This window comes from Hemicordylus capensis, chromosome 2 (genome assembly GCF_027244095.1).
Source record: "Hemicordylus capensis ecotype Gifberg chromosome 2, rHemCap1.1.pri, whole genome shotgun sequence".
Classification (NCBI taxonomy): Eukaryota; Metazoa; Chordata; class Lepidosauria; order Squamata; family Cordylidae; genus Hemicordylus; species Hemicordylus capensis.
Genome location: NC_069658.1, coordinates 418,837,363 through 418,856,627, shown reverse-complemented (window position 1 = coordinate 418,856,627; position 19,265 = coordinate 418,837,363). Strand labels below are relative to the sequence as shown.

The 19,265-nt window shown below is 45.2% G+C and overlaps 2 protein-coding genes across 3 annotated transcripts in view; both read right to left on the bottom strand.

The window, feature by feature from the left end:
• Window positions 1-19,265, bottom strand: part of MMD (monocyte to macrophage differentiation associated) — a 125,654-nt gene that overhangs the window by 94,329 nt on the left and 12,060 nt on the right. For both annotated transcript variants that reach the window (XM_053294169.1, XM_053294168.1), the window contains exon 2: window positions 12,803-12,889. The gene's annotated coding sequence lies outside the window, so the exon portion shown is untranslated. The remainder of the gene's footprint in view (window positions 1-12,802; window positions 12,890-19,265) is intronic.
• SMIM36 (small integral membrane protein 36) lies at window positions 12,141-12,563 on the bottom strand. Its single transcript, XM_053294174.1, has one exon. It carries the CDS (start codon window positions 12,499-12,501, stop codon window positions 12,217-12,219), a length of 285 nt encoding a protein of 94 aa, XP_053150149.1. The 5' UTR covers window positions 12,502-12,563; the 3' UTR covers window positions 12,141-12,216.

Sequence of the window (19,265 nt, the reverse complement as noted above, 5' to 3'; positions counted from 1 at the left end):
CAGCATTGGGTGGGTGGACCACCAGAGGTGCAGATGTTCTGCACCAAGCCCAGCTAGTTTTAAGAAATTAGTCAGCTTACTGGGAGCTGCCATTTTCCCTCTCAGAAACTCTCAGAAACTTCCTCTGAATTACATCAACCCCTGCTAACTGGGCCAAGAGGCACCTTTTAAAATTATGGCTGCCTTATGTTTATCAGGGAAAGATCAAATGTCCCTACTGGTCAGATCTGCTTTGCATGCAGAAGGTCCCAGCCCAGGATCAGTCCCTGGCATCTCCAGGTAGGGCTGAGAGAATAAGGCTGCCATCTCCCCCAGATTTCTGGATATTTACTAGATTTTAAGCATGTTCCACAGCACCCAGTTAGCCTAAAAGCTTGCCCAGATTCCTTCCTTCCTTCCTTCCTTCCTGATAAGCTCTAGCCCTTGTAGAAGTGGAGTTAAAGAGCAAAATGTGCAGTCATTATTCGGTTCAACCACTGGACAGAGAAAGGCAAATGAAACACAGGAGCCTGGCTGAGAGAGGTTCGCAAATAACTAATCCCCTGAGGAATGTTGCCTTTGTTTTTTATCATCAGGGGATCTCTATAGGGCAGCTATAGGGCAGCTGAGAACATAGCTTGATTTTGATGTAAATCACTGCCTACCTGTGTATTGTAATGTTTAAGGTTTTTGGCTTTATAGTGCAATCCATTCTATATATGCCTACTTAGAAGTAAGTAACATTGGTTTCAATCAGACTTTCTTCCAAGTGAGTGTGTATAGCACTGTAGCCTTAACTGAAAAGCTCAGTATATTCTTTTGTCCTATTGCTGCTATTATTATCTCAAACTTAGTGTAGTCTTCATCTATTTTCTGTTTTTTAACTTTGCTTTAAGCCACCATGAATTCTCCGTGTCCTTTTCTCTTTCCGGCCTATACTAATAGGTATTCTAAATCAGAAGGAGTCATTTTGGTGTTGCATTTTATGTACTTGCCTCAGGATGTAATGGTGACCATGACAAGGCTCAAGCACAAAAGCCTTAATCCCTAGCACCAGTTTTGTAGCATATTTAAACCAATAAATGGCATATTTTTTCAACAATAAATAATAGCATATTCAAGTACTGGAAAATAGAGTGGGTTGGTAGTCCGCAATTGATGAGGAATCCATGGCAGTATTGCACACAGCTAATTAGACAAGGTTAAAAACTGAACTTGTATATTAGAAAGTGCTGGGTGTTTAATACTCAGGTAAATGGTCAGGTAAAGAGAGCCTAGACCTTTCCTAGACCTTTCCTAGACCTTACCCTCAGTGGGAGCCATGTCAAACAGTACACTTTAGCTGAGAAAAGAAGAGTAGGGATGGGGGGGGGGAAATGAACCTGCAGCCCCTCAAAAAAGATCCCATGGGTGCCAGTGGACTTGAAGGAGGAGCAGAGTTGGTGTGACCACAAATAACGGCAAGCTTTTAAGTCCATCCAAAATCTGTGGATCCCTGAATTGCTATTGCAACATTAGAATGTTTCAGCCAAAGAATGTAACCTGCAGTTATATAAAGGTTCCTAAGATACAGATTTTCCCTGAGAAGGTGATGCAGTAATGAACATCTGAGCATGAAAAATTGGAGAGGCAAAGAGATGCATTGTTCTAAACATTACAAAGGTTCAGATTACTAGCCAAATGGGATTGGAGCCCCCTGCTTTTGTGGGTGAGGGTTTATTCTCTTAGGACTAATCCTAAATTCATATATAGCAGTTTATAAAGGATTTAATACATTCTTAAGGATTAGGTATATTTACAATGATATTGGCAAAAGAATATTTTATTGCAGATTATAGGGAGACAAAGTCAGTGCTTGGTCTTAATACTGCACAACAATCTAGTGGGCAAAGTCCTGCCTTTTGATTATTTTTACAGAGGCCCTCAGATAAGCATTTGACAGCACTGATAAAGAGACACTCTAAACACAAACAGTTTGGTAGTCTGATTGTCAGAACTTGGTAGATACTAGTCCACCTGCACATAGGCCCAAACCTGGTAACTGAGTTCAGTGGGGTTCATTGTGGGGTTCCTTCTGGCATTTCAAGGCCAAGACTTTATTGTCACTTAGGTTTGAAACAAGATCTGTATGTAGGGACGCAATCTGAAATCAGAAGGTAGGGAACAGGAAATGGGAGGAAAGTAAGCTATGGTAACAACAAGGTCTGGGCATGTAAAAATGAGGAAGTCTTGACTGAATGTCGTGATGGAGCATTGTACAGGTGAAACTCGAAAAATTAGAATATCGTGCAAAAGTTCATTAATTTCAGTAATGCAAATTAAAAGGTGAAACTGATATATGAGATAGACGCATTACATGCAAAGCGAGATAAGTCAAGCCTTAATTTGTTATAATTGTGATGATCATGGCGTACAGCTCATGAGAACCCCAAATCCACAATCCCAGAAAATTAGAATATTACATGAAACCAATAAAACAAGGATTGTCAATAGAACAATATCGGACCTCTGAAAAGTATAAGCATGCATATGTATTCAGTACTTGGTTTGGGCCCCTTTTGCAGCAATTACTGCCTCAATACGGCATGGCATGGATGCTATCAGCCTGTGGCACTGCTGAGGTGTTATGGAAGACCAGGATGCTTCAATAGCGGCCTTCAGCTCTTCTGCATTGTTTGGTCTCATGTCTCTCATCCTTCTCTTGGCAATGCCCCATAGATTCTCTATGGGGTTCAGGTCAGGCGAGTTTGCTGGCCAATCAAGCACAGTAATCCCATAGTCATTGAACCAGGTTTTGGTACTTTGGGCAGTGTGGGCAGGTGCCAAGTCCTGCTGGAAAATGAAGTCAGCATCCCCATACAGCTCGTCTGCGGAAGGAAGCATGAAGTGCTCCAAAATCTCCTAATATACGGCTGTGTTGACCCTGGACTTAATGAAGCACAGTGGACCAACACCAGCAGATGACATGGCTCGCCAAATCAACACAGACTGTGAAAACTTCACACTGGACTTCAAGCATCTTGCATTGTGTGCCTCTCCATTCTTCCTCCAGACTCTGGGTCCTTGGTTTCCAAATGAGATGCAAAAGTTGCTCTCATCAGAAAAGAGGACTTTGGACCACTGAGCAACAGACCAGTTCTTTTTTTCTTGAGCCCAGGTAAGACGCTTCTGATGTTGTTTGTTCAGGAGCGGCTTGACAAGAGGAATACGACATTTGAAGCCCATGTCCAGGATCCGTCTGTGTGTGGTGGCTCTTGATGCACTAACTCCAGCCTCAGTCCACTCCTTGTGAAAGTCCCCAACACTTTTGAATGGCCTTTTCCTGACAATCCTCTCCAGGCTGCGGTCATCCCTGCTGCTTGTGCACCTTTTTCTTCCACACTTTTTCCTTCCACATAACTTTCTATTAATGTGCTTTGATACAGCACTTTGGGAACATCCAACTTCTTTTGCAATTACCTTTTGAGGCTTTCCCTCCTTATGGAGGGTGTCAATGATGGTTTTCTGCACAACTGTCAAGTCAGCAGTCTTTCCCATGATTGTGATTCCTAATGAACCAGACTGAGAGACCATTTAAAGGCTCAGGAACCCTTTGCAGGTGTTATGGATTGATTAGCTGATTGGAGTGGGACACCTGGAGCCTAGACTGTTGAACCTTTTCACAATATTCTAATTTTCTGGGATTGTGGATTTGGGGTTCTCATGAGCTGTACGCCATGATCATCACAATTATAACAAATTAAGGCTTGACTTATCTCGCTTTGCATGTAATGCGTCTATCTCATATATCAGTTTCACCTTTTAATTTGCATTACTGAAATTAATGAACTTTTGCATGATATTCTAATTTTTCGAGTTTCACCTGTAGGTTGTCATTAAGGATAAGTGGATTTCCCCCATTCCAGTCTCATTCTGCTGGTTTGCTCTTCCTCAAATTCCACCCCCTCCCTTCTGATATTACAGAAGATTTCTAAAACTAATTCCAGAACTGGTGCACAGAGGTGCACCTAGATCATTTTGGAGCCTGGACCTAAAGGCCCCCCACCCCTGCAATTTAAGCATCATCATGCTCCGCCGGGTGACCACACCACCCAGGACAGACTAAAGAGGATTCGGGGGCCTCCAGGTGATGTGGAGGCCCTGGAACTCGGCCCCGAAGTCCAGGGGTAAGAGCACCTCTGCTGGTACATGCAGAATTTTCCTCTGTCTTCAATTCCATCAGTGCATTATTATCTCTTTTCTTTCTCTGCTGAAGTTATTAGGCATACAAGTGCTTTGTGCACTGATGAAACACAGTGGGCCAGTTTAGACTGTACTCTTCCAGCACACACAATTTAAAGGGAGATGTGCCAAGAGCACACCCATCATGACATCTTTTGCAGATGTCCTGCCACCGTCCTGGCATGTTTCTCTTTTGTGTATGAGTGGGCAGGTAATCCAAGTTGCCCTTCTACACATGCTCCAAATACTAGTTTAAATTAGTATTTAGAGCATGTTTGATAAAGAAATGTGCCAAGAGGACATCAGGACATCTGCAAAAGCCATCATAGCAGGTGCGCTCTTGGTGCATCTCCCTTTAATTATGTGGGCCAGGCAAATATTGTCCAAACGGAGTGGTTGTGTGTGTCAGTAACCTGAATGAACAAAATACTGTATCAAGTCCACCAACTGAAAAAAGAAGAATATACGGTTGCTAATGCGCTGATGCCACTCCATTAAACAAACAAACAAACCTGCATGTGTGGAGGCTTTGTATATTCTATTTTATTTATTTAATTATTTCATTTATCTTCATCCTTTCCTCCAAGGAGCTCAGGGCGGAATACATTGTTCTCATCCTTCCTCCTCACAACAACCCTGTGTGCCAGAGCTCCCAGAGGCGGGGACTCTGGTTACCACTGCCGCTTGTGGTGACTTGCTGCACTGCAGCAGCTTTCAAGACGGCAGGTTGTACAGTGGCTGTGCTGCTGTGTGGGGGCCATTTTTGGCTTCTCTGAAGACAGGAAGAGTATAAGGAACTTCCTGTCTGATAGCTTGCCTCAGTTTCAAGGTCCCTTTGCTTCTGGTGTGTTTGTTCTTGCCTGCTACATTGGAGTGTCCGCTCTGCAGTACTCAGCTTGTGTGTTCCTGATCTTTGACAGCTGGTTTGTTCCTGACCTTTGGCTACTGCTTTGCCCCCTGGTTCTTGACTGTCTGGCCTGATCTGTGGTGTTCTCCTGACCTTCAGCTACCAATTTTGTTCCTTAAGCCCAACTGGATGCCTGGCTCTCCCACCTAGTGGCTGCTGCCCCCAGCTCAGTTCTGTTGCTGTGAAATAGGTTAGCTGAGATTAGACAGATTTGCTGCGAGTTTCATGGCTGAGTGGGGAGTTAAACCTGGGTCTTTCCTGTTCTAGTCTGAAACTAATTGCTTCACGACACTGGCAAAGAGCAGCATTCTCTACTGGGTAGAGCAGGAGTGAACAACTTCAGCCCTCCAGCTGTTGCTGAGCTACAACTCCCATCATCCCTGACTATTGGCCACAGTGGTGGAAGATTATGGGAGTTGTAGTCCAACAGCAGTTGGAGAGCCAAGGGAGTTGTAGTCCAACAGCAGTTGGAGTGTAGCCCTGGTGCAGAGAGAGCCTACACAAGTATAACCTGAATACATGCACATATTCTGTGCAGACAGAACCAAAGAACAGTGGTAATGATCCTCTTCCTCTTCCATGACTTCATTATATATGGTTTCAGACCATGTGGAAACTGTTCTAATGGCATATCTTGCCAAATAATTTTTGAAAGACTTCCTAAATATGCATCACCCTACAAATATGCATCATTCTACCCTACAGAGAACATATGTTTGCAATGATGTCATTAAAATGCTCAGCCCCCAAACAAGAAAACATCTCAAATTTCAAAACTCAGTCTTCATTTAGAAGTGTTGGTTTTTGATGCAGAGTTTACAGCTGTTGCTTTAGCAGAGAGCCAGAATTTGGAACAGAGTCTCTTGCTCTTACGCTGCAGCGGCTCATCCACCCACATCCTATATGTCATGGGGCAAAGTTGGAGTCCTGTTTGCAACAGGAAAGTGGAAAATGTCATGAATGGAGTCCAGAAAAAAAGTGAGACGCCATTCCCAAATGTTGTCTCTGTGACCCATCACTATTAAATGGAAAGCTACATAGTCCTCAGAGCAAGATCCTAAGATCAACACATGCTAACCATTTCCAAGTAAAAGAGAGCATATTTTTCCCCAGATATTGTTAGGTAAGCTCCGGAAACAGGTAGACCTTCTGGTACATTCAGTACAAAAGTTGACCCTGAGCCTACTATAGAACTGAAATTTCTGAGTCAGCAAATATATATTAGCTGGTGTGCCCAAGGGGGGCGGGGGACATAAACATAAAATAAAAACAAACAAATAAATTAAAATGATTTACAACACTGACAATTCCGCAGCATGTATCTATTTCCTTGACAATATCCCCCGCTTGGGGGCCTCAATGATGTGCAGATATATACCTGTTCATTGTATATCTTGCAAGGATAGTTTCACTAGCCCACAGATGAAGCAACATCTCCCAGAATCCAGTGACCTTTTGCTACTTGAAGTGCCATGTGTCAGGGCAAAGTCAACCAAATTGCAGTTCCCATTGATTAGCTCCCTCCCCTCCCACAGCTGTTCTTCTGTCAACAGTGAGATTGTAGGAAACAGAAGGGACACACACAGTTCTCAATGCTCTTGCGAAACCCTTTCGTGTCAGGGCATGCATGTCACATGGGCTGGATGAGTGGGATGTTTGTCCCGGAGACATGTCCTCTGTGGGGAGTGCTGAGCTGCTACCTGCGAGGCAATTTTGAGCAGCCACTGGGTTACTCTACTGGTGCAGGCTTGGCTGAGAGGGAGGAGGAGAGAACAGGCTCATGGAACTGGAAGGAGCCAAAGGATTCATTCAGTCCCTCTGAGTAGCAGAACCATGGACTTACAAAATTTCTCAAAGTTGTTTGAACACTGGGCCCCCTACTCTGCTGCCTTCTGCCTCCCCACTTCCCTCAGCACCAACTCTCTGTTTCGTGGCAGAGCGTGCAGCGAAGGCCTTGCACGCTTGCGCACATACAATTCACTGCTGTGCATGAAGCTCTGTAGACTAGAGCAGTGTTTCTCAACAACCGCTGGTCCGCAGATTGGTACTGGCCTGCAAGGTGTTGGTCCATGAGGTATCACTAATTACGCCCCCACCCCACAAAAAAAATACAACTTTGGGTGGCGGGGGCCGCCACCGGGAACTCTCCTGAGCTCATTTCCAGTCACTCCTCGCTGCTGGATCACGTTCATTTCAAGGAGGTGAAATGAAGGTTATCCAGCTGCAAGGGCTGCCTGCCTGCCTAGAAATGAGCTCCGGAGAGCTCACCCGGGCTCCGTAGATCTTCGGCCCCGCCCTCTTTGCACATGACATCACACGTAGATGGGCGGGGCCCTGGAATGAATGTTATCCAGCAGCAAGGGCTGCCTGGAAATGAGCTCTGGAGAACTTCCGGAGGTGGCAGTCCCCACCATCCTGAAATTGTTTTTTTTTGGGGGGGGGGGCGTGCCTGGGGTGAGGGGAGCAACCCCTTTACTAACTGCTGGTCTGGTAAAATGCACATGAAGAATGTACCAGTTCATGACTCCAAAAACATTGAGAAACACTGGACTAGAGCACTGATCCATTGCAAACCGGGCATTTCACTGCTAACTGGGCAATGGGGCACTTTTCAAAATGGTGATTCTCTTTATATTTAGATGGGGAGATCAAATGGCCCTATTCAGTCTCAGCACCGTCCCTCCAGGGATTGTTGCTGGTGTCTACCTTGTGTTTCTTTTTAGACTGTGAGCCTTTTGAAGATAGTGAATTATCTTCTTATTCTTTCCTATGTAAACCGCTTTGAGAACTTTTGTGTTGAAAAGCAGTATATTAATGGTGGTAGTAGTAGTAGATCACATCCAGGAAGCCGTCATTAGGTCGGAGAAGCAGCTCCTTTGGAGCCTCCTTCTCCCCAAATCATGTTGGGATGATTAGGCAAATGCGGGAGAGCAGACACATCTGCAGCTCTAATGCAAACCAATGTCTAGGGCATCCCACCCACCAATGTCTTAGTTAGTGAGGAGAAGAATTAATCTCCAGCTGCCTGAGGGACCCTTCACTCTTTTGGACTTTGCACACACACCCAGGTGTTCCATGCCTCTGAGGAGGCCACCTATAGTTTGAGCGCAGACATACACAGTTGAGAACATGGCAAGCAATTGCTTTGCAGAAAAGGTTTCTTGCTGAGCTCAAGCAAGTGAGCCAGCCAGATGCTACAGAGCATGACACTAAAACACCAGGATCTGAAGCTAATCCAGACAAAATTAAAGAGTGGCAGGCCTTCCCATAAGGGAGGAATTGGGTCTTCCTTCACCAATGAGGTTCAGCCTGCTTTGGTTACTCAAGTCTTGAGTTGCTATTGGATGCCTTACTAAGCCTCAGTGCCAGGATCTGATGGTGATGGGCAGTGCTTTCTGCCAATCCCATATGGAGGCTTTACACACAGGGCTTCTACCCCGAATCTCTTTCGGGAGAGAGTGTGTGCATTCACACACCAGCCAAACTTACGCCGAAGTCCCTTCAAGACCCTTGGACCCACTCCACACACAAGTCAGGCTTTGTCTTGAGGATTCTAGCTTTATCTTGAGGTATTTCTGGGTTTTTAAAATGCTGGGTTTAAGCTACTTTTTCTGAAATCGCCAGAGTAAATAGGGAGAGGCGCTGAGGTAGAATCATTAGCATGATAAGAAGGATACTCTCTTTACAAATGCAGATGTAGCTCTTCAGTACACTCTCCCTCCACCACCACCACCACGATGGAAAACATCTGAACTTGCATCAAAAGCAAATCCAAGAGCAGAGTGGAGGGGCTGCTTCCCTCAATGCCGCGAGTGTAGTTCAAAGTAGCTTCGCTCAACATTTACCCTGCAGCATGAAGCCATGTGCGAATAACTGGAAAGAAGGTTGCAGACATTTATCTCAAGATTCAGAAGTAGTAACCATCATTCCATGCCTTGTAACTGTGAGGCTAGACTTCTGTAAAACTATCAGCCTTGGAACGAGTGAAAAAAGAAAGAACATATGGCCCTTTATTGTGCACAGAGTGCCTTTGGGAGCAGGGGTTGAACGATAGTCTCTCTCATTTTAGAAATGAAATACTAACGGGACCTTTTCTCATATTCAGGGACCTGGGTGGGAGGGTGCATGGGGAGGAAGGCTACAGAAGCTTACCGACTGGGTCCCAGTTGTGTCCTAGTTGCTGGGCATGTGGATTGTGTACCCATACAATCCACTACTGCCCCAGGCAGCACAGAGTTGCGGGGGCTGGGACGCATCATCCTGGCTCCCGGAAATCCCACAATGTACCTCATGGGTGCACAGTGCATTGTGGTTATCCCCCCCCCCCCCGTCCAGTGATGGGTGGGCATCCCTCAGTGTCTCAGTGCTGGCTGAAAGCAGCCACTGCTGACACACGGTCAGTTAAACAGGGTTAAGGGAGTGCCTGCTCCCCTAACCTCATTTAATAGGTGGGCTTCATAGCCGAGTCTGCTGCTAGGGCACCACTGGGAGCCACACGGCTCCAGGCGGTTCTCATGGGCAGTAAAGCCTGGGCTTGGCTGCCTTAGCCCTGTCTTGGCTGCTTGTGAGAACAGCCTCAATATGTATGTGACACACTGCTGTATTTATTTTCAGATCCAGTGTTATTGATTTGCATCTGTATAATGGCTGTCACAGAGTGTGATTCAGTCTTACTGTAGTACATTTTTTCCCTTGGGATATTTTGGCTCGGGTCACCCAATACTGTAATCAGACTTTGAAAAAGCAACTTTGCAGAGATCATGGTTTTTCACAGCAGTCTTGTCAAAAGACATTTCCTCTGGTTGGCACTTGATCCATGCACTATCCTTACCACATCAATTAATGTTAATGTGAGGAAAGCTGTAGTGAGAATAAGGAAGTCTACATCCATTAAGTATCTCTCTCTCTCTCTCTCTCTCTCTCTCTCTCTCTCTCTCTCTCTCTCATAAAAGCATATGTCAATCAACTGATAAGATTATTTAATCAGTTTGTTCATTGCAGCTGACATTGTGGGCTTCCCCCCAGCTATATTTGGTCAAAATTATTCTCTTTTGTCTTCAGAATAGCACCTGTTCAGAAATGGTCATACCTTAATTAGCACGAGGAGACAGGCAGCTGACCAACTTTGGACACCCTGTTGGACACCATACACCTTCAGTTGTATGATGGGCATCCTTGGCAGGTGTCGAGGTCCTGGAATGGTCTTATGCTTCCCAGAGACCCTCACAGCTGCTAATTCAGATGAGTTGGCATGGCAGCAGCTGGCAAGAAGAAGCCACTTGCCTACCCTCCCAGAAACATGGTCACTCGGCGGCTGCTCATCCCTGCCTGCTTTCTTGCTTTCCTGCCTGAGGGTTATCTGGACAAGTGAACGGTCCCAGCAGTGATGACAGGGAAGAGGAGCATATATGGACTTGTGGAAGCTGCCTCCTACTAAGTCAGACTACTGGTCCATCTAGCTCAGTTTTGTCTACACATTGACTGGCAGCAGCTGTCCACGGTTTCAGACAGGCATCTTTCCCAGCCATGCCTGGAGATGCAATAGTCAGAACCTGGGACCTTTCACTGGCAAGGTAGGTGCTCTACCACTCAGCTACATATCCAAAAGACTATTGGTCCATCACAGTCTGTTGGAAATGTAGCTGAGTGGTAGAGCACCTACCTTGCGAGCAAAAGGTCCCAGGTTCCATCCGTTGTATACTGGAGAAGACTTTTGAGGATACCATGGACAACCAGGAAAAGAAACAAATGGATCATAGAACAAATCAATCCAGACATTTTACTCGAGGCACAAATGACCAGCTCAAACTATCATACTTCGGACACATTATGCGACGATCCAGCTCCCTTGAGAAGTCCATAATGCTGGGAGAAGTTGAAAGAAAGAGAAAAAGAGGACGACCAACAGCAAAGTGGGTGGACAACAATGAATGCACCACTGAGAGACCTTAAAGGCCAAGCTGAAGACAGATCATCCCGGAGAGAACCTATGTGGTCGCCGCCTTGATGGCACTTAATCAATCAATCAATCACTTGGTCCATCAAACTCAGTATTGGCTCTCCAGGGTTTCAGACAGGTGCCTTTCCCAGTCCTACCTGAAGATGCCAGGGACTCAACTAGGGACCTTCTGCATGCAAAGCCTGTGCTCTGCCATTGAACTATAGCCTCAACCCAAAGAAGCTGCTGGAAAGCTAGAGGGAAATCCTTACAAATGTGTCTGCTCTAAACAAATTATTTCATAAATACATTATTAAATAAAAATAAATAAATAAAAGTAATAATACCAGGTCAGTGATTATTTTGTCCCCTTTCCACTGGCAGACATACAGTTTCTTGGAAATGTGTTATGTTTGTTTCTTTCCAATCCATTATCTGCCTTAATCTCTTACTATCTTTATCTCCTGTTTCTTCAAAAAAACAGTGTTCTATTTTGATATACAGTCATCCCTTGCCAACTGCAAGGGTTCTGTTCTGGGAAACCCTCATGTTGGCAAATTCATGGTTGGGAATAGGGAATAAATGCAAACAGGGATTTAGGGGAATCATGGTTGTGAAACAACCGAAGAAAAAATGGAGGGGGGACCCTGAGCCCTGGAAATTATCCCTGAGCCCCGGAAATGACCCCCTGACCTGCAGAAAGGATCCCCTGACACACACCCAATCCCCCCCAACCATTAAAAGAAACACCTTGCCAAACCACGGATACTTGGGTCACGGTTGACGAGGGCAGACACAATTTCCCAGTCACAGATACTCAGGAAAACCGCAGTTGACGAGGTACAACTGTATATTTTCCAGAGCTGCTGCTGCCCAGTTGGGAAATCGTTTTTAAAAATTATTTATATATCTGCCATCTGCCAGAAATAGATGCCATATGTGAAAATTCAAACTGAATTTGAATTAGAGATGGAGTAGGACTAACTTTCTTTGTTAAGACCCCGGCACCATATGGAAATGAAATGTAACTCACGATGAAACAACCCACTCTGCAGCATGTGAAAGCACAAGTTGCTCATTTCAGCTTACCTTGGTACTTTATCCTTTTGCAAACCGGATGTAAACATGGCAGAAATAACAGATTAGAACTCAAGAGCAATTGAAGGCCTTCTTAAACAACAGTAGTCCTTTTCCCTGGTGGACCAGAAGAATTTTCATAAGCAGGGACAAGTCCTTTACCCCAGCGGGTACCGGGGTTTCCTTGCTGCATCACCACTAGCCGGATTGGAGGCTGGGTTTCCGTTGGAATCTCAGGAGCATATTCCTTACTAGGGTCTTTCCCCCGACAGTCATACAGCACACAAGAAATTAAGAAAACCAAAAGCAGGATAACATAGCTAGCTACCAGGATGATCAAGTTCAAGGTAACTGGATCAATTTCCAAATAAAAATCCATTGGATCCCATAATATTTAGCAGGATCTCAGCAAACAAAGGCTATACAGACAGACACTGGAGAAGCAGTAGCTAACTGATAAAATAGATGTATTGGCTTTGCGGTAAAAATACTTTAATCCTCTGCACTCCTGTAGCAATGGATTGTTCCCCCCTGAACTGCATGATTAAAGCTGCTCAGTTTAATAACTTAAGCTCCTTCTTTTAATACCGTGTTGCCAATGGTGGCAGAAGCTACATTTGAATGTTTCAGGGCAATGCAATATCCATCTTTCAATGTGAATGTGAATTGTCTGAGATTACCTTCTGTCCACAACCTTGACAGGCATGTGATGAAGAAAGCAGCTCCGGATTAACTCAGGCTCATTTCCTGATGATTCTTTTTCTTACCTGCCATTGGAAAATGCATGTAGGAAATTGATGAGGAACTGCACAGAGGCGTGGTGTGGGGCAGCTCAAACTTGGTTTGGAAGATTTAATGGGCTATTTAGAGTGTATTTCTACACAATACATTTAAATCCAGTTTAATAGCAATAGCAATAGCACTTACATTTATATACCGCTCTATAGCCGGAGCTCTCTAAGCGGTTTACAATGATTTAGCATATTGCCCCCAACATTCTGGGTACTCATTTTACCGACCTCGGAAGGATGGAAGGCTGAGTCAACCTTGAGCCCCTTGGTCAGGATCGAACTTGCAACCTTCTGGTTACAGGACGGCAGTTTTACCACTGCGCCACCAGGGGCTAATAGTTCTGGCTTTCCAAGTCCCTATCCCTAAGTATGGAATTTGGCTAGAGATCCTTTGTTAGATGTCCCCAGATCTTCCACAGAACTACTGTTCCTAGGCCATGGTAGTTTTAAATGTTTGTAACCATAGTGTAGACATTTCCACAGAAAACCAGGTTTGTTTGTTTTTTGCACTTGACTATTGTTGTGATATATCATATACATGAAACAGCCATTAAAAATCAATACAAGTCCCACATTTGGCTATTCAGTCTAAAGGATCCAATGGAAGCATTTTCCTCAGAAGAAACTGATGTGGCCCAATAGCACCATTACTGAAAGTCAAACATCAGGGGTTTGTTTGTTTGTTTGTTTTACATTTTATATCCTGCTCTTCCTCCAAGGAGCCCAGAGCGATGTACTGCGTACTTGAGTTTCTCTTTCACAACAACCCTGTGAAGTAGGTTAGGCTGAGAGAGAAGTGACTGGCCCAGAGTCACCCAGCTAGTTTCATGGCTGAATGGGGATTTGAACTCAGGTTTCCCCGGTTCTAGTCCAGCACTCTAACCACTACACCACGCTGGCTCTGATTCCTTCCTCAGGGGCTTTCTGAACCAGATCACTGGCAGCAGGGGAAATTAGGAGTGTGTGAAAATGCCATTTTGTGAGCATGCACTATGTGGGGAGCAGTGTTCCCTCAAACAGGGATTCCCAGATGTTGTTCACTACAATTCCCAGCATTCAAAGCTGCAATGGCCTTTGGCTGGGGATTATGGGAGTTGTAGTGGAAATTCCTGGAGAGAATCTATTTATGTGGTTGCTAAGAGTTGAAACTGACTAGACCGAACTTAATCAATCAGTCAGTGGAAATTGCCACGAAGAGGAGAGAAGCCAAAGTCAAGAAAGATAAAGACCTCAGGAAGGAACTTAATAGGGAATTTCAGAAAGCTGTTAGATGAGACAAGGAGCAGTACTACAATGACATCTGTAAAGACCTTGAGGATGGAAATAGACATGGAAAAACAAGGAAAGTTTTCCACAAGATCTCTGAAATCAGAAGGGGGTTCCGACCTGAAATTGGTATGTTAAAGGATGCCAAAGGACAGACGATGAGGCTATTCTCACAACCAGCAAAAATCGGGCTAAGAGAGCCTAGCCCAATTTTTGCTGGTCGTGTAAACCACCAGGATTGCAGGCGAGCCCTGTGGTTTACAAGCGGGTAACCCGCCTTTAGCCAAGGTTAGCAGAGCGAGCGCTCCACTAAACCCGTCTTTGTGCTTGTGTGTTGCCATGGCAACTCACGAGTAGACCCCCCCCCCACCGGGAGGCTAAAAAGCAGCCTCCTGGCTTGGGGGTTTCTCCAGCATGCCCTGCACGCTTGCGCAGCACATGCTGGAGCTTCCGGGGGCCACACGGCCCCTGATCCTCCTAGCCCCCACCAGCTCCGTAACGGAGTCGGCAGTTGTGTGGGTGGCTGCTTCGGCTGTCCAGAGTAGTCTGCTTGCTCGTGTGTGGGGAGAGCAGGCTAAGCCCACTCTCCCCGCTAACCCTCCCCAAGCTCTTCTCACCGATCATGAGAAGAGCCTCAGTAACTGATTCAGAGGAGATCAAACAGAGATGGAAGGAATATACTGAAAATCTGTACAGCAGGGACGTCAACATCCAAGATACTCTAGAAGATATTCCCTACTTGCAAGAACCTCTAGTACAGTAAGATGAAGTTAGATCGGCACTCTGGTCATTACTAAGTCAGAAGGCTACAGGTATTGATGGAATAGCAACAGAGATATGGCAGGCAACAGAAGAAGAATCAGTCAAGGCTCTAGCCAAACTATGCCAGCAAATTTGGAGAACCACATGGTGGCCAACAGATTGGAAGAAGTCAGTCTACATACCCATACCAAAGAAAGGAGACTCAACAGATCACGCAAATCATCACACAATATCCTTAATTTCACATGCTAGCAAAATAATGCTCAGTATCATCCAATTCAGATTAGAGTCCTATGTGGAAAGGGAAATGCTGTATGTTCAAGCTGGCTTCAGAAAAGGCCAAGGAACAAGAGACATCATTGCTGGCTCACACTGGATAATTGGGAAAGCCAAAGAATACCCCAAAGAAGTCAATATGTGCTTTATTGGCTACAATAAAAGTCTTTGACTGCATCAACCATGTCAAGTTGTGGAATGTCCTTAGGAAAATGGGCGTCCCAGAACATCTCATTATTCTCATGAGAAACCTATACACAGGAGAGGAAGCCACAGTCCAGACAGAACATGGCAAAAAAGAATGGTTCCAGATCAGCAAAGGAATAAGACAAGGCTGTATACTTTCTCCTTATTTATTCAACTTATATTCTGAACATACACTGAGAGAAGGTGGATTGGGAGAAAATGAGCATGGTTTTAAAATTGGAGGAAGAAACATCAATAACCTGCGCTACGCTGATGAAACCACTCTGATAGCTGAGAGTGCAGATGATCTGCAAGCTCTAATAATGAAAGCCAAGGAGCACAGTGAAACAATGGGACTATGACTAAATGTAAAGAAGATTAAACTAATGACAACGAGTACAGCAACCAACCTCAGAATTGATAATGAAGACACTGAAGTGGTCGGTTGCTTCTGCCTTTTAGGATCGACTATCAACAGTCAAGGATCCAGCAGTCAAGAAATATGCCACAGACTAGCACTTGGTTGGGTTGTTATGGAGGCCTTGGAAAGGATATTTAGATGTCGTGACATGTCTATATCTACAAAGATTAGAATCGTTCAAACAATGGTTTTTCCTGTGACACTCTATGGATGCGAAAGCTGGACTTTGAAGAAGCAATATAGAAAAAAGTATTGACCCTTTTGAACTTTGGTGCTGAAGAAGACTTTTGAGGATACCATGGACAGCCAGGAAAACAAACAAATGGATCATAAAACAAATCAATCCAGAATTTTAACTCAAGGCACAAATAACCAGGCTCAAACTATCATCGGACACCTGATGCGAAGACCCAGCTCCCTTGAAAATTCCATAATGCTGGGGAAAGTTGAAGGAAAGAGAAGAGGACGACCAGCAGCAAAGTGGATAGACTCAATTACGACAGCAATGAATGCACCGCTGAGAAATCTTAAAGGTCAAGTTCAAGAAGATCATGCTGGAGAGAATATATCTATGCAGTCGCTAAGAGTCGACACCGACTTGATGGCACTTAATCAATCAATCAGTCAACAACATCTGGGAATCCCTGTTAGAGGGAACACTGGTGGGAGTTATTGTGACATCATTGCAAAGACATGCAGAATTCAGTCTTGAGTTCTGCATCTCCTCCTGAGACAGTGTTTTGCAATTCCTTAAGCAGATCAAGGAGTGTCATTTTTCCAGAGCCCCTGATTGCCTTAATGGGCAACTTGAACAGTATCATGGGGTGGGGACAAGGAGGCCTCAGAAAGCAAAAGAATTCATATATTTCAGGCCCTGAGCTCATCTGCTTGCTCCAAAGGAGAGGTCAGGTGCCTTTCGTCCTGGGCAATCCCTGGACTTTTTTCTGGACTGTACCACTGCAGTTGGTGGGGATGGGATTGCATGTTTAGATGCTTCTTTGTACTTAAAAAACAACAACACCCTCTCTGTATGTAGGAAACACTGTGCCAGGTTGAAAGGTTTTAGCCTAGCTTTCCACTAGGTTTTAAAGGTGTAATTGTTTCCAAGGGGGTTTTCTCAAACATGCAACCCCTCATCAATACCATCTGCCACATGAAGGAGTATGATCCAGGAAGTTTTACCCCCATCTGAGATTTGTGTACCAGTCCTCTGTTCTGGCAGCTGAGGGGTGCAAATCATGCAGCCTGATACCACCTTGTGTCCACTGTAGCTATCTGGCCCTGCCTCTTCTCTGATCAGAGGTAGTTTTTGGGCTTGGGTGCCAACAACGTACCTATGGTAGTAGATTCCCTCCTACCTGACAATCATAGGGAGAGTTAAGGACAGCTATACTAATGGGTTCCACTTGACTTTGGGTCTCTTGTGATGGCTCCCACTGTGTCACGGGGTTTTTTCTAGATGCCTGTGTGGACCAGTGTTCTCTCTAATATTTTTCATCTGTGTGTGGAATGAGTTTTGTTCTGGGCAGCAGTATCAAGGCAGTGTGTATCAAGGCAGTGTGTGCACACATGCATTCAGAGTGAGGCCTTCCTGATTCAACCTGAGCGGGATCTAAAATGTGTGAGAGCGCGCACATGCACACGCCTTAGAGGGAACACTGGTCTGGACCAGGGCCTTTCCAAATGATTGATGAAACGATTTAATACACAGTGGTGCATAAAATGGGGAAGGACCATAGCTCCCATTCTTTGCATACCAAAGATCTCCGGAAGGCTGGTGTCAGGGATTTTGGCATAGTTGAGTGGATGCCAAAGGCCAAGACCCTTAGAAGGGACTACTGTAGATCCTTGAGAATCCTTTATGCACATAGGCTTTGTGTGGTGGTGAAGGAGCAACTCTTTCTGAGCCAACCCAGGACGGCAGCTTGGGGGCTTCAAAGGGCAATTTGCTGAGGGTTTCCTGAAACCTGGAGCTAGTCCTGGGCTATTATTGATATCAGGGTAAGCAACCATAAGGCCTGCAGGCTGTATGGAGTCTAAGATCTCTTCCTCTAGTTCACAAACTGTTATCTATCTAGTCTGCCAACAGGGCCAGCCTTTGGGGTTGGCATTATTGGTAGCTACCAAGGGCCCACTGCTGATCCCACAGAGCAACTCTGTGCCCAAAGTCTTTATGTGGTGGTGGTGGTGGTGGAATCATTCATTTGGGGTCCACCAAGGTAGGCCAACGGAGGGCAGCTCAGCAATGAGCCCCTGAAACCTGGAAACAGATTTGTTCCTGGCATCTCCAGTTAAAGGATCTCAGGTGGCAGAACTGGGGAACAGGATCCTCTGAAGAGCCACTGCCAAAATAGACCGTACTCCGCTACATGGACCCATAGGTGGAACTTGGGGGGGCAGGCAGGGCACGTGCCCTAGGCGCCACTGAGGGGGGGGCATGCCAGTTCCTGCCACCCCCACCCCATTGCCCACCTGCCCAGCCCCAGGGCCCCTCAGCTACTTGCCTCATCGGAGCAGCCTGCAAACTGCAGAGCTCTTCTCTCCCTGCCTCCCAGCTGATCGGCGGGTGGGCGGGGCTTCCAGAGAGGCCTCCCAGTAGGCCTCCCTGAAGCCTGAACTCAGCAGGCCCCAGCAAGCCAGGAAGGAGGCTGGCAGAGCTCCCTGCAGCAGACCCTCCCTGCAGCAGACCCGACCATCCAGCACAGCTTTTGTTTTGTGGTTACCCCCATATATAGGGATCTGCTTGCCATAGGGCTTTGATATGGGTGGTGGGGCAAGACTGAGAAGTCTCTGAATATTTAATTTAAAACAGACTGAAAAATGTGCTGGCTTTAAAAACAAAAACTATCTAAAAAGGCCTATAAGTGGCTTGTTTCATGTCAGAAAATTACAAAAACTTCTGGAACAAATATTTATTTATTTATTTATTCATTCATTCATTCATTCAGAAATGCACTTATGTTCAAGTTGTTTTGCAACCCAGAAGGTCTGAGTGAGAACTGTGAAGCATGTGTTGTGCTTTTATTTTATTTTATTTTTCTTGTGTGTGAACTGCTCTCCAATAACTTGCAGGGACTTCAGGGTAAATCTGGCCAACATGTGAATGCAGCACCTCCATTCCAGAGGAGATGTGTGTTAAAGGGCTTTAAAAGCCTTGTGTGAAAAACCTCCTGGAATCAAACTTTACTGAATTTGTTCAGAATTCTGGGAAAACAAACATAGGTTCACCCTGCATGGTTGAAAGTCTCCTTTGCTAATCTGCAGCGAGGGGGCCATTTTAATAATTAGCGTTGCTAGTGTGTTCTAGGCATTAAAAGTAGCACAAATATATAGTACTCAACGTATATCACTATATACTGTGAAGTGTGCATGTGTGTATTCAGTGAAATGTATTTCCAGGCAGCATACTTATTTTGAAATATCAGACTTAAATCCTTGGGG

Coding starts and splice junctions, on each gene's coding strand:
- SMIM36 (XM_053294174.1), bottom strand. CDS start 12,501: ATGGATTTTTATTTGGAAATTGATCCAGTTACCTTGAACTTGATCATC.